General features: G+C 38.8%; 1 protein-coding gene across 2 annotated transcripts in view; it reads left to right on the forward strand.

The window, feature by feature from the left end:
- SPAG1 (sperm associated antigen 1) overlaps window positions 1–16,977 on the forward strand; it is an 80,357-nt gene that overhangs the window by 18,131 nt on the left and 45,249 nt on the right. For both annotated transcript variants that reach the window (XM_025395276.1, XM_025395275.1), the window contains exons 4-9: window positions 2,814–2,939; window positions 8,009–8,070; window positions 8,598–8,704; window positions 9,289–9,394; window positions 11,789–11,919; window positions 16,099–16,205. In XM_025395276.1, coding sequence (XP_025251061.1) covers window positions 2,814–2,939; window positions 8,009–8,070; window positions 8,598–8,704; window positions 9,289–9,394; window positions 11,789–11,919; window positions 16,099–16,205 — 639 coding nt within the window. The remainder of the gene's footprint in view (window positions 1–2,813; window positions 2,940–8,008; window positions 8,071–8,597; window positions 8,705–9,288; window positions 9,395–11,788; window positions 11,920–16,098; window positions 16,206–16,977) is intronic.

Here is a 16,977-nt window from a genome sequence, read left to right on the forward strand (position 1 = left end):
GGACAGTTTTTTTCTAGCATGGATTTATTATTTCATGGCTTTTTTTTTTTTTTCTTAGAGATGGGATCTTGCCATGTTGCCAGGGCTGGAATGCAATGGCTATTCACAGGCAGGGTCATAGCACACAGTACAGCCTACAACTCTTGGGCTCAAGTGATCCTCCTGCCTCAGCCTCCAGAGTAACTGGGGCTACAGGTGCATGTGCCACCACTCCTGGCTTAATGGCTTTTTCTATAATAATGATGGCATTTTCAATGGTGTAATCCTTCTAGACGTTCATGATGTTCTATCAGGGTTCTCTTCGGTAGTATTGACAGTCCTTTCCATAGAGTAGGGCATGCAGTGAAGTTCTTTTTTTTTTTTTTTTTTTTTTTTTTTGAGACGGAGTCTTGCTCTGTCACCCAGCCTGGAGTGCAGTGGCTCACTGCAAGCTCCGCCACCCGGGTTCACCCCATTCTTCTGCCTCAGCTTCCCGAGTAGCTGGGACTGTAAGTGCCCGCCACCACGCCCGGCTAATTTTTTTTTTGTATTTTTAGTAGGGATGGGGTTTCACCATGTTAGCCAGGATGGTCTCAATTTCCTGATCTCGTGATCCACCCGCCTTGGCTTCCCAAAGTGTTGGGATTACAGGCGTGAGCCACCGCGCCCGGCTGGCATGCAGTAAAGTTCTTAAAGATCTTTGTGACCCCCTGATCTAGAGGTTGAATTAGAGACGTTGTTTTGGGGTAAGTAGACCACTTGACCCCTTTGGTCTTGAACTCATGGGGTTCTGGGTGGTCTGGGACATTGTCCAACATCAAAAGACAGTCCCTTAGTGGCAAGGTACATCCTGACTTCAGGAACAAAGCATTGATGGAACCAATACAGAAAAAGGGTTCTTGAATAGGCCTTCTTGCTGTACAGTCAAAAGACTGGCAGCTGATATCTATCTTTTCTCCTCAAGGCTTGAGGGTTAGCAGCTTTACAGATAAAGTCAGTCCTGATCATAAACCCAACTGCGTTTGCACAAAATAGTTGAGTTTCCCTTTCCCTTCCTGCCTTAAATCCTGGTGCTTGCTTCTGTTCCTTACTAATAAATATCCTTTGTGGCATTTTTTTTTCCCTAGAATACAGCACTTTTGTCTGCATTAAAAACCTGCTCAGACAGATATTCTTTCCCTTTAGTGATTTTCTCAATGGCACCTGGAAACTTGTCTGCTGCCTTTTGGTTGGGAGAAGCTGCTTCTCCTGTTCTCTTGACATTTTAAAAGCCAAACCTTTTTCTAAAATTCAAACCATCCTTTGCTGGCATTCAATTCTTCAGCTTTATAGGTTCATCATCTTCTTTTGCTTTAAGTTGTCATATAGTGACTTTGCTTTTTCTGGAATCATATTAGAATCTATAGGAATGTCTTTCTTTTTCTCTTTTTTTTTTTTTTTTTTTTGAGACTGAGTCTTGCTCTGTCTCCCAGGCTGGGGTGCAGTGGTGCCATCTCGGCTCACTGCAACCTCCGCCTCCTGGGTTTAAGCAATTCTTCTGCCTCAGACTCCCCAGTAGCTAGGATTACAGGCGCCCGCCACCACGCCTGGCTAATTTTGTGTTTTTAGTAGAGACGTTGGCCAGGCTGGTCTGGAACTCCTGACATCAAGTGATCTGCCCGCTTCAGCCTTCCAAAGTGCTGGCATTACAGGAGTGAGCCACCACGTCCAGCCAGGAACGTCTTCTTTACATCAATCTTGCACCCACATGAAGGCTACATTTTCAATACAAGATAAAAAGGCATTTCACAAGAAGTGCAAAGTCTTTGCACCTGATGGTGTATCCGCAGTGATGCAATGATGGCCTTATAAATTTCCCTCTCCTCTCCTCTCCTCTTCTCCCTCTTCCTTTCCCCCTCCCCCTCCCCCTCCCCCTCTCTCTTCCTCTCTCCCTTTCCCTCCCCCTTTCCTCTCCCTCTCCTCTCCCTCTTTTTTCTTTTCTTTCTTTTTTTTTCAGTGGTCCTTATTCTGGATTCATTTATTTTGAAATGGTGGACAACTGCAACTGTAGCTTATGCCAGATCTTAATCTCTGGCACATATCAAGGAATTCAACTTTCTCTTTTGTAATATCATGTGTTTTCTCTGCTTCTTGGGAGCACTTCCAGCATCACTAGTGATACTTCGTATGGGTCCCATGGTGTTATTTAAGGTTTACAGTGTTGCACTAAACATCATAAAAATATGTGAGAACTGTGAGAGATCACTTTTTATGACAAGATGCAGTTTACTAGAGACAAACTGCTTCTGCAGAGATGACTAGTGTCACAAGGCATTTTAAGCAGATACTTGTAACTTAAAGCTTACAACAGCAGCAACAGGAGGTGGCTGTGAAATTATTATGTATTGTAGTGTGTAATACAGTAAGTTTTATGCAGTTATGATTTAATACTGCATCCTTATGTCTTTTTTTTTTACATTTCTCTTTACTGTGAATGGTGCTATTTATGGTCTGTAAGTGTTTGTGTGGGTAAGTTTTGATAAATTTTAACTTTTTATAACTTATGTATACTTTATTGTAGTAAATGATAAACTAGGCTAGTATCTACATATATTTTATGCATTCATGAAATACCTAACTTAGCTTAATTTTTTGATCTTTCTAATTCATCTGTGAGTTTTTTCAAACTGTCACAAATCTCCAAATATTTTTCCAATATTTTTACTGAAAAAAATCCACATATAAGTAGACCCATGCAGTTCAAACTTGCATTGTTCAAGGGTAAGCTATAGTTCTTTCTTATGCTTGGTTATAATTATTTCAAACTATATATTTACCTTTTTCTCTATTCTCAGAGTTGGGTATCGGAAATTAAAAAAGAAGAAGATAAAATGCACTTTCATGAAACCGAGACATTTCCAGCAATGAAAGATAATTTGCCTCCAGTTCGTGGTTCAAACAGCTGTCTTCATGTTGGCAAGGTAGGCCTTTTTGATATCTTTGTGGGTGGTAGTGGGAGAGGATTGTTGCTGTTTATTAAGGGGCAATCTCAGTTGAATCGGAGCAGCCTATGTGTGATGTCCTCTAGGAGAGTTGGGGAGTTTGTTCAGCTGGCTGGGAACTATCACCTTCTTCACTAGGCTGTATCTCATTACTTGGAGATCAAAATGAAACAGTTTTTTCCTTTGAAGTCTTGCATCTTGGGCTTATTTACTGCCTTTAGTCTTTTTTTATATATATATATATATATATATATACGCCCTGTCTCTTCTGTCCAATTTTGATGAGAGCAAAAGGTCTGATTCAGTGTGTGAAAATTTCAGGGAACAATTATATATATATATATATAGTAGGGCTACAGAGGATATATCATATTACATAATTTAATTATGGATTTAAAACAGTAAACAGATACTTTCAGTACTTATAAATGTCATTCCTCTATTTAGTGCATGTGTTCTTCCCCTTATTCCCATTTCTCTGTGTGGTCCCTATTTTGTCACATAGACCTCTCCTTTTTAATCCGTGGGCTCCATACAGAAGGGGACTGTTGAAGTTCCAGGCCCATTCTATTTAACTTTAGATTGAAACTGGGTTTCCTGGCATCCATCTGACCTTGTAATTTCTCAGATGACTCCTCAAGTCTTTTCGTTTCTAGGTTAACTCATTCTTGTGATTCTCATTTTTTCTTTGAATCAATTTTATTTTAAAAACATCCATGGCTCTTCATCACTCTGCTCTCTGATAATTTACCTTCCTGGATCTTTTTACTCCTCATTTGGAATTACGTACGTAACTGAGGTGTACAGTAATCTGGTGAGGATGCCACTGTCTGCAATCCATGAAATTGTATTTATTGAATAGTCGGTCGGGCACAGTGGCTCACGCCTGTAATCCCAGCACTTTGGGAGGCTGAGATGGATGGATTACTTGAGTCCAGGAGTTTAAGACCAGCCTGGCCAACATGGTGAAACCCCATCTCTACTAAAAATGCAAAAACATTAGCCAAGCGTGGTGGCATGTGCCTGTAATCCCAGCTTCCTGGGAGGCTGAGGCACGAGAATTGTTTGAACCCAGGAGATGGAGGTTGCAGCGAGCTGAGATCATCTCCTCTGTCTCAAAAAAAAAAAAAAAAAAAAGAATAGTCCTTGTGCACTAAGACTGTGCCCTGAAAATATAACAATGAATAAGCATTGCTGAAGGAGCAATGGGGTGGACGGACTAGTGGTACAGTAGTTCTCAAAGTATGGTCTAGGAAGCCCTTAAAGTCCCAGAGATTCTTCCAGGGGATTCAGAAAGTCAGTGCTATTTTGAAAATAATACTAGTGCTTTGTCCTTGTCACTGTGTTGGCATTTGCCCTGAGGATAAAGCTGCTGTTGCTTTAACATGAAGCAAGGCAGGCACCACACTGTACATACAGTAAAAACAAATCCCAATATTACTTAAAAATACCTTTAATAAAATAATAGAATATTTACTTTGTTAGATCTTGAACTTCTAGGACATGTCCTTTTAGTATTTTGTGTGACAAAGTGAGAAGTATGCAGAAAGCACTTCCCTGCATAGTGAAATATGATGGTTATGATATGATGCATAGCCACGTTTTCCTGGAACACTGTTTCTACTTGAAATAATGGTTGACAAACTGTCATTATTCAGACTTGGGATTTCAGCAACAATTTTGTTGAAAGTGAATGAAGGAGGCCTGTCACTTTAAGGAAAACAACTCACAGTATTTGTTGCTAGTAAGCAAATCTGAGCTTTCAAGTGCAAATTAGGTCCAGGCAAGTGGGGCAGTGGCTCAGGCCTGTAATCCCAGCACTTTGGGAGGCCAAGGCAGGTGGATCACTTGAGCCCAGGAGTTCGAGGCCTGGGTAACAGAGTGAGACCCCATCTCTACAAAACTTTTTTTTTTTCATTAGTGTGGTGTGGTGGCACATACCTGTAGTTGTAGTTCTAGCTACTCAGGAGACTGAGGTAAGAGGATTGCTTGAGCCCTGGAGGTCAAGGCTGCAGTGAGCCATGATGACACCACTGTACTCCAGTCTGGGCAACAGAGCAAGACCCTGTCTCTAAAAACAAAGTGCAAATTAGGACTTTAGGTATTAAATATTTAGTATAATATAATAATATCTAATAATTTAGATATTATGTGTTTCTCAAATTTCTGCTTGTGACAGAAAATAGCCCTTAAGGGGGATACTTGTCAAAGGACAACATTATAACAAATTTCAAGATTTAATTGGCTTATATTAACAATTTGTGAATCAGGATGACATCTCCTCTAAAAATTTAGAAAATGTGCTCCAATGGCCATGGCAGAACAGCTGGTTTTTATAAGGTAGCTTGAGCAGGGACAAGGAATACAAAAAGTAGACTATTTAACAACAGGTTATTTTCCTTATAAGGGTTAAAGCAGAAATTTGGTTATTATCTATGTCTTTTGATTTCTCTAGTCAGATAAGCAAGTTAATTTTGGGTTGGTGATATGGAACTTTAGCACCAGTGACTACATTTTAGTCTGTTGGGGCCTAGTGCAGGAGCTTAGTCCAAATCACTGACCTCCTATAAATTTTATTTAACATACCTGAAAGTCTTTTTTGATGAGCTCCATGCGGATATTAACAAATTGTGATTTATAAAATTGTATAATGCAATCTGTGAATATTTGGAAAATCTGTATAACTCCAATGACCGATAGTTTTGAGGAGTGTGAGAGTGTCATGATACTGAAAAATTTGAGCCGCCCCATGGATTATGACAGTAAATATGCAGTGTTACGAGAATACATAGAAGGCACATGTCCCAATCTTTCAGTCAGAGAGCATTGCCTTCTTAAAATATCCAAATATAATATTACACATTAGATTTTATCCCATATACTAAGTCCATGTCTTGAGACTTTTATTGCTCCCCGTTAATTTTTTTATTTATTGAAAATTTTTTTCTTCTTTATTCAGTTATAATTGATAACACTTGCATATATTTATGGTGTGATAAAACAATGTGATGTTTTGATATATCTACACAGTTTGAAATGTCAAGCCAATTCATGTCCATTTCTTGATCCCTAAAGGGGGATATTTTTTGTCACAGGTAGGTATTTGAGAGCCACGTATGAATATTAAATACCCCTGATTTCGCATCAATGCCTTTTGAAACTAAGTGATACAACTCGTATTAGTTTCCTAAGGCTGCTGTAACACCACAGGAAGTGGTTGGCATAAAACAACAGAAATGTATTCTTTCACAGTTCTAGGGGTTAGAAGTACAAAAGCAAGGTATTGGCAGGGCCTCCAAAACCTGTAAGGGAAGATCCTTCTTTGGCTCTTCCAGCTTTTGGAAGCCCTGGCCTTCCTTGCCTTGTAGCGGTACAACTCTAAGCTCTGTTTTCATTTTCACACCGCCAGCTTCCTTCTCTTGGAACTTCTTCTCCTCTTTTTATAGGGACACAGTCATACTGGATTAGGGCCCACCCTAATGACTTCATCTTCACTTGATTATATTGCAAAGACTCTATTTCCAAATAAGGTCTCATTCACAGGTACCAGGGTTAGGACTTCATCATACTGTTTTGGGAGACACAATTCAACCCATAACATCATCTTAGCATTGAGAACATTGTCTTGATGAGCAGGAAATCGAGTGCAAGCATCAAATGAGACTTTTTGAGCCTGTAAGGACTGCATAGTACTCATTTATGTGGTTTATATAGTTCCTAGTATTGCTATTAGCAAACCTGAGCCTAATGAGAATGAAGATATGTAACAGTTTAAAAACAAATCAGCACCTACTTTATTATTATAAATTCTACTATACTTCCCTTTCTTCAGACTATATAGATAAATATTTTAAAGTTAATAATTCCTCAGTACTTACCTAGCAAAAAATTGTACCCTCTCTCGGAGACTGATTATTGGTGAGCATTATGGCTATTGTTTGCCTTTCTCTCATTCTGTTCCGGTGCAGAACCTGCCCTCTGTCCTCAGCAGTGGGAATGTGGCTACTTTGGGCCACTGTTAGTGCTTGGTCAAGATGGGCCCATGACCCAAGCTAGCCAATCAGTTCTTCCTTGGAATTTCTCTAACTGAAGACAGAGAGAAGAGTCACTCTCCTTTTCCTCTGGTGGAGAGAGCTGTGAGGTTATAATTCCAGAATGCTTGTGGCGATGTTTCCTGCCACATAAAGAAAGCTAGTACCCATCAGGGAAAGTGAAATCAGTATGTAGAGAGGAGCAGAGACTGGGAGGGACATGGAGAGCTGGAGAAAGGGCATAGGAATCCCCTCATCCAGCAATACCCCTGCCCTTCCATCAGTTTAGTTATATAGGCTGATAATTTCTTCTTTTTTAGTGTAATTATTCCAAATCAGATTACTGTCATTGCAAACTTCTGACTAACATAGCAGTTATTCTTGTTTCTCCAATGCCTAGGTTTGAAAATAATGAATCAGAATTTAGTACTTTTTTATTATAAGAAAATCAGTAATAATCATATTCACACATAAGTTTTAAAATTATATGTATATATACTTAAAAACCTATAGATTGTCCCCAGAATTAACTACAAATTTAAAATTCTTAATAACTTTAATGCTGAAGTTATAGTAACTTCCAGGGTACCTATTTTTCTTATCTATTCCATTTGTATATCTTTATTTTATTTTTTTGAGACAGTGTCGCTTTGTCACCCAGGCTGGAGTATAGTGGCTCAATCTCTGCTCACTGCAACCTCCACCTCCCAGGTTCAAGCAATTATCATGCCTCAACCTCCAAGTACCTGGGATTGCAGGCATGTGCCACCATGCCCAGCTAATTTTTGTATTTTTAGTAGAGACGGCATTTCTCCATGTTGGCCAGGCTGGTCTGGAACTCCTGGCCTCAAGTGATCTGTCCACCTCAGCCTCCCAAAGTGCTGGGATTACAGGCGTGAGCCACTGCATCTAGCCTCCATTTGTATGCCTTAACCCAATACTTTACATTGCATTTACAGTAAAACCTGATAATCTTATATTAAATATATCTCATAAAATATGATTTTATTCTTTTAGGAAAAATGTTCTAAAAGACCAACTAAAAGGAAAACTCCAAGGGATTATGCGGAATGGGATAAGTATGTTTTACATGTCTTTATATAAAATGTATCACTAAAAAAGTTATCTACCACAAAATACTGCAGTAATTTCTTAAATAATTATTATAAACCTGAACATGTCAAGAATACCAAATTACTTTAATAGAGTACTGAGAATATCTGGCCTCAGCCCTTTCAATGTTTTTTTTAGTACATAAAAAACTACTATATCCTTTTTTTTTTTATAAAACCAACCAAAAAAAAAAAACTAATGTAATTTTTATACCCATCCAAACTATAAAAGAACAAAAATGTAAAATTGAGATAAGTTAGTCACAATTTTAATTTCAAAGTTCTGACCAGTTTAGATTTGATTAACGTTTAAGCTCTCACTAAATTGTATGTTTTCTTAAGAAGGAACTCAGATGACTTGAACTATAAAGTTACTGCATATCTTTGAATATGGATCCAAAGGCATACTTGTACAAATACAAGAATATCAATAATACATTTGTTTTCTTGCCTGTATTGTACTTCTTTTGGTTTTTATTGTTCTTTCATTTAAGATTTGACGTGGAAAAGGAATGTTTGAAAATTGATGAAGATTACAAAGAAAAGACAGTAACAGACAAGTCACACTTGTCTAAAATTGAGACAAGAATAGATACAGCAGGTAATTGGAGAAAAAATAATAATTTAGTGTCTTTAAAGTTTTAGAATTATAATAAAAACTGTCAATCTAGAAGACATTGTCCTTGAGTACTGCACAGATTACCATGAAAAGTTTATGGATTCTCTCCGACAGTTGACCATTCAACAAATTTGCTTCTCTCTTTTACTCACTTAATTTTTAAATGTAGTAAGACTTTAAAATATAAACCTATTTTTCTTACTGTAATTCATTTGTTTGTAATTCCTTTTTTTCCAATCCTCTTTTCCCTCCAAATTCCTCAAATTGTTTTCTATTTGCTTCAAAACAAAAAGATGGGGCAGTTTGTTTTTGTTTGTAGTCAACAGATGAATGGCACCTATAAAGTAAAACAAAATCAATCATTAAAAAAATTCTGAATCCTCAAAACTTGTGAATGATTTAAAAAGAAAACATCACTAAGCTTAAGGAACCTTTTATTTTCTTTTGTTTATTTTATGATCTTTCTGCTCTCTTCTGCGTCTGTTAAAATAAGCAGTCTTATATTTAAACTTTAAAAATTCTGTTAAATTATATGTTTACATATAGCAGATAACATTTATTTCTAGGTCTAACTGAGAAAGAAAAGGATTTTCTTGCCATTCGTGAAAAGGAGAAAGGAAACGAAGCTTTCAACTCAGGAGATTATGAAGAAGCAGTGATGTATTATACCAGGTGAAAGACGTTTGTTGTGGTTTAAACTTGCCTTTTAAAAAATGATAATGTTTTAATTGTTGAAACATAAATAAGCAAAAGTCTATGTCAGAATCTCTCAATGTGTTGTACTTGTGATTTACCATATATTCACTTGTGTTTCTCCTATTTTTTCAATACTTTTCTCAAACCTTTAAGCTCCCACTCCACTCCTACTTTTGACAGAGGACTTAACTTCCTGTCTTGCAGAGAAAACAGCAGCCATCTGACAGGAATTCAACAGAAGGCCTATATGATATAGAAGTGAATAACTTAGGTTCTACTGTAGACTGCCTGGATTTAATTCTAGTATTTGTGGTGCTCCTTCCTACCACAGGGCCTTTGCACATGCTGGGTCCTCCATCAAAAATGCTTTTCCCATGGCTGATCTGAGTACAGTGGTGTTTACAACTAATTGATCACAACCAGATACAGATTTCCTTGTTCCTTCTCCACTCCCACTGTTTCACTTGACTAGCCTTTGAAAGAGAAAAGAAAATTAAGAAAAAAAAAATGCTCTTCCCTCCTCCCATTATCTAATTAATTCTGATTTATCCTTCAGATCTTAGTCTTCCCCTTACTTCTTTGGAGAAGTCTTACTTGACCTTCCAAACTAGGTTAAATCTCCATCCCACCCCACCCACTTCACCTCCCAATTTATAGGCTCTTATAGCAGTCTTACCTCTCCTTTGTAGCACTTGTCAGAAGTATAATTTAAGCTTGTGTGATTTGATAATAACTAGAATGTAAGATTTGTAAGAACAGAACCCATTTGTCAAGGATTTTTACATCATTGTATCCCCAAGGCCCAACAAAGTACCTGGTTCATAGTAGATGTTCAATAAGTATGTATATGAACTTCTGAAGTTCTTAACAGCCTATGAAAAGTAGACTAAGTTTTTAAAATGTTGTTACAGATAAACTGTTCTTATAGAATCACCAATGCCACCTTAGCCCTAAACTCTGTACAATCTTTTTTCCACCTTTGGAAATAAGATAGATTTTTTTCAATGTTGTTGATGTCTCTAAAGAAGTTTTCTCAGACTGTTTAAATGAAGACATGAGGTAAAGAGGATATATGATGGATCATTCATTCAGTACAGCCTCCCCTGTTTAGGCAGGTGGATGTCAGTCTTGATAACTGTTCTTTCTTTTCTTGTAGATTTATACCACAGAGTCTCTTGTCTATTACAGGTTGCAAAACTCTTTTCTTCTTTTATGAGGAATCATGTAGTTGAAGAATTAAAGCAGCATAGTATAATGGTTAATGGTTAAGGGAATTCAGACTACCACTTTCTGACCTTGGGCAGATTCTTTTTTTTTTTTTTTTTGAGACAGGGTCTCACTCTGTTATCCAGGCAAGAATGCAGTGGTATGATCATAGCTCACTGCAGCCTCAAACTCCTGGGCTCAAGGGATCCTCCCACCTCAGCCTCCTGAGAATAGCTGGGACTACAGGTGTGAGCCACCACACGTGGATAATTTTCTCTTGTATTTTTTTGTAGAGACAGGCTCTCACTATTGCCCAGGCTAGTCTCGAACCCCTAGCCTCAAGCCATGCTCCCACCTTGGTCTCCCAAAGTGCTGAGATTACAGGGGTGAGCCACCATGCCTGGCTCCAAAAAATGTGTTTGGTATTTGATATTTGATGTTAACTGACATCAATGGTTTTTTTTAAGGTGATCTGTAGGTATTTATCTTTTTCTACCTTCATTTTAATTCTAGTAACTAAAGCTCAGATTCCAGATATATGAGTATTTAAATTCTCATAATGCCTCTAAAGCCTGAGTTAACCTTAAGGCTATTAACTGGATGTTTAAGCATCTGTTTAAATATTGATTTAGTATGCTTGTAGAATTGTATTTTATTATTTTTGATAATATAGGCTATATTCGTTTGCAAAGGTTGCTGTAACAAAGTACCACAGACTGAGCGGCTTAAACGAGAGAAATTTCTTTTCTCACACTTCTGGAGGCTGGAAGTTTAAGATCAAGATGCTAGTAGGGTTGGTTTTTTCAAGGCCTCTCTCCTTGGCTTCTAGGTGGCCGTCTTCTCCTGGTGACTTTACAGTCTGTCCATACATGTATGTCCGAATATCTTCTTATTATAAGGAAACCACTTTTATGGGATCAGGGCCCCCTCTCATGACTTCATTTCACCTTAATTGGCTTTTTAAAGACCCTATCTCCAAATACAGTCATGTTCTGAGATACTGTGGGGTTAGGACTTCAACATATGAATGTTGGTGGATACAATTCAGCCATTCAACAATTATACACAGGTTATAATTGTTTTATGTGTAACTTAAGCTGAATTTCTCTACGTTCTTGTGTTTACCTTAGGCTTGCTTGTTGCCAGTAACGGTTTCTTTTCTAGGAGCATATCGGCGCTTCCCACTGTAGTTGCCTATAACAATCGAGCTCAAGCACAAATCAAATTACAGAACTGGAATAGTGCTTTTCAGGATTGTGAAAAGGTCTTGGAGTTAGAACCTGGAAACATAAAGGGTAAAAAATATTACAGAATTCTTTTACATTTACAGCAGGACCCATTAATAAAGACCATTCGTAGATACTTGCAATGTTTACATTAAAAATATTTCAGATAAACTCAAATTTCTGTATGTGAATCACCAACTTCACAAAGTTGGCTTTAAGTTTAACTTGTAAGTTAAGTCCCTGATTATTTGTACAGAAGTAGCTAATAATCCCAGAGGATTTAATAAAATACATATATATTTTTAAGAAGTATCTCAGTAAACAAAAAACCAACAACAAAAATAAAATAAAAGAGAAGTATCTCGGCCAGGCACAGTGGCTCACACCTATAATCCCAGAATTTTGGGAGGCCGAGGTGAAATGATTGCTTGAGTCTAGGAGTTTGAGACCAGCCTGGGCAACACAGCAGAACTCTGTGTCTCAAAAAAAAAAAAAAAAAAAAAAAAAAATCTCAAGCTTGCATTTGAACATTCTCTTTATCCAAAAAAAAAAAAAAATAAGTATAACTTAATGTAGATTTTCTGTTATTTATAAATATAATAAAATTATAAGCCCACACTGGACCTCTAGAACCTTCTCCCAGCTTCTTTGTGGATATTTTCACCTAGGTGGCTGTATATAATTTTGTTTGTTTGTTTGTTTGTTTGTTTGAGACAGAGTCTCATTCTGTCACCGAGCCTGGAGTGCAGTGGCGTGATCTTGGCTCACTGCAACCTCTGCCTCCTGGGTTCAAGTGGTTCTCCTGCCTCAGCTTCCCAAGTAGCTGGAACTACAGGCATGCACCACCACGCCTGGCTAATTGTTGTATTTTTAGTAGAGAGATGGGGTTTCACCATGTTGGCCAGGCTGGTCTCGAACTCCTGACCTCAGGTGATCCACCTGCCTTGGCCTCCCAAAGTGCTGGGATTACAAGCGTGAGCTACCGCTCCTGGCCTGTTTTTGTTTTGTTTTGTTTTGTTTTTGAGATAGGGCCTCACTCTGTCACCCAGCCTGGTGTGCACTGGTGCAATCTTGGCTTACTGCAACCTCCGCTTCCCAGTCTCAAGCAATTCTCTCACCTCAGCCTCCCAAGTAGCTGGGACTACAAGCGTGTGCTACCACACCCGGCTAATTTTTTTTGTATTTCTTTAAAGATGGGGTTTCACTGTGTCTCTCAGGCTGGTCTCAAACTCCTGAGCTCAAGTGATCTGCCCACCTCGACCTCCCAAAGTGCTGGGATTACAGGCATGAGCCACTAAGCCTGGCTTGCTATAAATAATTTAATTTTCACTTTAAATTAATAATTTGAATAACTTAATTATAAATTAAATTTGTCCAAAAATGACTCTTTCTGCCAGAAACCTGCACTCTATTTTGATTCCCTGTCCCTGTGACTGACCACCTTGTCATGGTTCAGACCTGAAGTATGCAAATCAGACTCTATTCTCCTTTTCTGTTATCAAGAAGGAGTCATTCCAAGAGGAAGTGACATATATTATAATTGACACATTATATTTCTTTAAATTTTTATGGATTCAAAATAAATATAAACACTTTTTCACATGGAATGTATCCCTTTTTGCCTATAAACGTGGTGGAGGTGGCAGAAGCCATGGGAGTGCTAAGGGGAAGCCTGGTGCATCACCTGCCACTGTCATTGTCATGGATTGCCCTCCATTTACCAATAAAGTCCTGTTGGGCCTGTGTTTTATGCAAGCTGGTCTCTGTCACAGAGTATGACTGGGCTCCCAGCTTTAGGCAGCAGCCCACTGAAGGTTTTGCCAATCCCATACCACTGCTCTGTCAGGCCCTGTGCCAAGCACTTTACGTGTATTAACTCTGTTAATTTTAACAAGTCTCGGCCGGGTGCAGTGGCTCATGTCTGTAATCCCAGCACTTTGGGAGGCTGAGGTGTGCAGATCACCTGAGGTTAGGCATTCGAGACCAGCCTGGCCAACATGGCAAAACTCCATCTCTACTAAAAATTAAAAAAAAAAAAAAAAAAAAAAAAAAAGGAGGGGTGTAGTGGCTCATGCTTGTAATCGCAGCACTTTGGGAGGCTGAGGTGGGTGGATCACTTGAGGCCAGGAGTACAAGACCAGCCTGGCCAATGTGGTGAAACCCCATCTCTACTAAAAACACAAAAAATTAGCTGGGCATAGTGGTAGGCACCTGTAATCCCAGCAACTTGGAAGGCTGAGGCAGGAGAATCACTGGAACCCAGGAGGCAGAGGTTGCAGTGAGCCGAGATCATGCCACTGCACTCCAGCCTGGGCGACAGAATGAGAACACGTCTCAAAAAAACCTATAATACATTTTTTAAAAAATTAGCTAGACGTGGTGGTGGGCACTTGTAGTCCCAGCTTCTTGGGAGGCTGAGGCAGGAGAATTGCTTGAACCTAGGAGGCAGAGATTGTAGTGAACTAAGATCACGCCACTGCACTTCAGCCTAGGCAACAGAGTAAGACTCTGTTTCAAAAATAAATAAATAAATAAAGAAGATGTTAGCATTAGGTAAAGCTGAGTTAAGGGACACAGGAACTCTCTGTACTATCTCTGCAACTTTTCTGTAAATCTCCAATTATTCCAAGATAAGAAGTTTTAAAAAAGGACAATCATTATGTCATGAATATTTCTTCATGGAAATTCCCTTCAGGAATCTGCGTAGCAATAGCAATAGCTAAATTATATTTAAAGTGCAGTGCTACAACTTTAATTAAATTTATAACAAAATGATTTATCATTTAGATTTTCATAGCTCATTCTAAGACTAAAATTCAAATTGGTCAAATTTATAATTATGTTTTAAAATAGCATATTAAAATATGTCAGATAAAATTTCACACCTTTCGGCCAGGTGCGGTGGCTCATGCCTGTGATCCCAGCACTTTGGGAGGCTGGGGCAGGTGGATCATGAGGTCAGGAGATTGAGACCATCCTGGCTAACATGGTGAAACCCCGTCTCTACTAAAAATACCAAAAAAAATTAGCTGGATATGGTGGCATGAGCCTGTAGTCCCAGCTACTTGGGAGGCTGAGGCAGGAGAATCGCTTGAACCCCGGAGGCAGAGGCAGTGAGCCGAGATTGTGCCACTGCACTCCAGCATGGGCAACAGAGCAAGACTCTGTCTCGAAAAAAAAAACAAAAAACAAAAAAAAAATTCCCACTTTTCAGAATTACCAAACTTGATTCTTTTTCAAAGTAATGACGTATTACACCAAGTTCTCCTTATATAATAGTTAATGATGAGTCTAGAGAGGCATTCATTGTCAGTATTAAATAATTATCAAATTACACATTGAAACGTACCAAAAAAATCAAATACAAATTATCAAAGTGCTTAATTTCTGGACCTAAGTGACTTAATCATCAGGATTCTCAGTTCCCTGTGCGAAGTAACTCCTTCTAATCATTTTAAGGATTGCTATACAGATGTCACTAATGAGCCATATTCTGAGCTAGATGCTGGTCAGTAATACACTATTTTCTTTTTTTTTTTTGGAGACAGAGTCTTGCTCTGTCTCCCAGGCTGGAGTGCAGTGGCACAATCTTGCCTCACTGCAACCTCCACCTCCCAGGCTCAAACAATTCTCCTGCCTCAGTTTCCCGAGTAGCTGGGATTACAGATGTGTGCCACCACGCCCAGCTAAAATTTTTTTGTATTTTTAATAGAGATGGGATTTTGCCGTGTTGGCCAGGCTGGTCTTGAACTCCCGGCCTCAAGTGATCCGCCCACCTCAGGCTCCCGAATTGTTGGGATTACAGGCGTGAGCCACTGTGCCTAGCCAATATACTAAATTTTGATAAGGGATTCTATGTTTTCAAAAAGTGGCAAAATAATATTCGCCATAATTATAAGAAGGAAAGGATTATTATCAGTGAAAATCATTCTGATATTGCAATACAATGTGTTGCCTGTGAAGGGTTGAGGTATGAAATCTCTTAGTCCTTGGAAACACTGGCAGGGCCTGGGGCTGCCAGAGGGCCAGAGGGTTGTTATAGAGGGGACAGTTGCCTGATGCAGCCTCTTTTATGTACCTCAGTGTCATCTCCTATGTGTGTATCAACATGAAAATGGGTGTAGTTGAGCTTTGGGCAATTACATCATAAAGTATTCTGTGCTGCTCATATTCTTCCACTTGCAAAATATGTTGCAACCATAATGCCAAATATTAAAAAACATACCTTTTATTTTGGTAAATTTTCAGCTCTTCTGCGTCGTGCTACTACATATAAACATCAAAACAAGCTCCAGGAAGCTATAGAAGATTTGAGTAAAGTACTGGATGTTGAGCCTGATAATGAGTTGGCCAAGGTAAGTGCAGAAAGTGATTTCTCACCTAATTCTGTAGTTGGCTGTTTCTGTATTTATTTTAGAGTGTTATCAATCTTGCCAAACAATTATGTTGAAGATTAGGTCACAGCTTTAAAAGGTAGGTATATTCTAGACACCCCAAAACGTTAACATCTATTTGAAGTGGAAGAAAGCAGAATCTTAATTTTTTTTTCAAAACTATAAACCTTCCTCTGAAAGACAAATATGAATTTTTCTTTTTCCTATAGTGTCGTAGGCAGTGTTTTTGTCTGAGCCATGTGGAGTGGTATAGAAAGTACCTTCCTAGGTAGGATTAGAGGTGAACTCCGTGGCCATTGAAGAGCGTTTCTCTTTGTAACTAGCATGGTAAGCACAGCATCATTGATAGCATATGCTACCTGACTGAGCAGACTGACTTAGTTATACACTTAGGGGATCTGTATTCAGGCCTAAAGAGTAGAGGTTAAGTGTCAAGAACAGATTTTCCCTTGCTTACAAATGAACAAGGTGGCCTACCAGAGGATACAAGATATCCTGGGTCAAACACCAAAGACTTTGTTACTCCAAGCAGATGAGCTTCACGTTCATGTCAGTTCCCCTTGCTCCCAAGTCCCACAGGGGTGACATAGAGTGGCCCAGATGGATATTGCACACTCAGTGGATTTATGTGGTGGCTGACAAATCAAAAATTTAGGAAACCAGCCAGGTGCAGTGACTCATGCCTATAATCCCAGCACTTGGGGAGGCTGAGGCAGGCAGATCACCTGAGGTC

The sequence above is a fragment of the Theropithecus gelada genome, chromosome 8, assembly GCF_003255815.1.
Source record: "Theropithecus gelada isolate Dixy chromosome 8, Tgel_1.0, whole genome shotgun sequence".
NCBI lineage: Eukaryota > Metazoa > Chordata > Mammalia > Primates > Cercopithecidae > Theropithecus > Theropithecus gelada.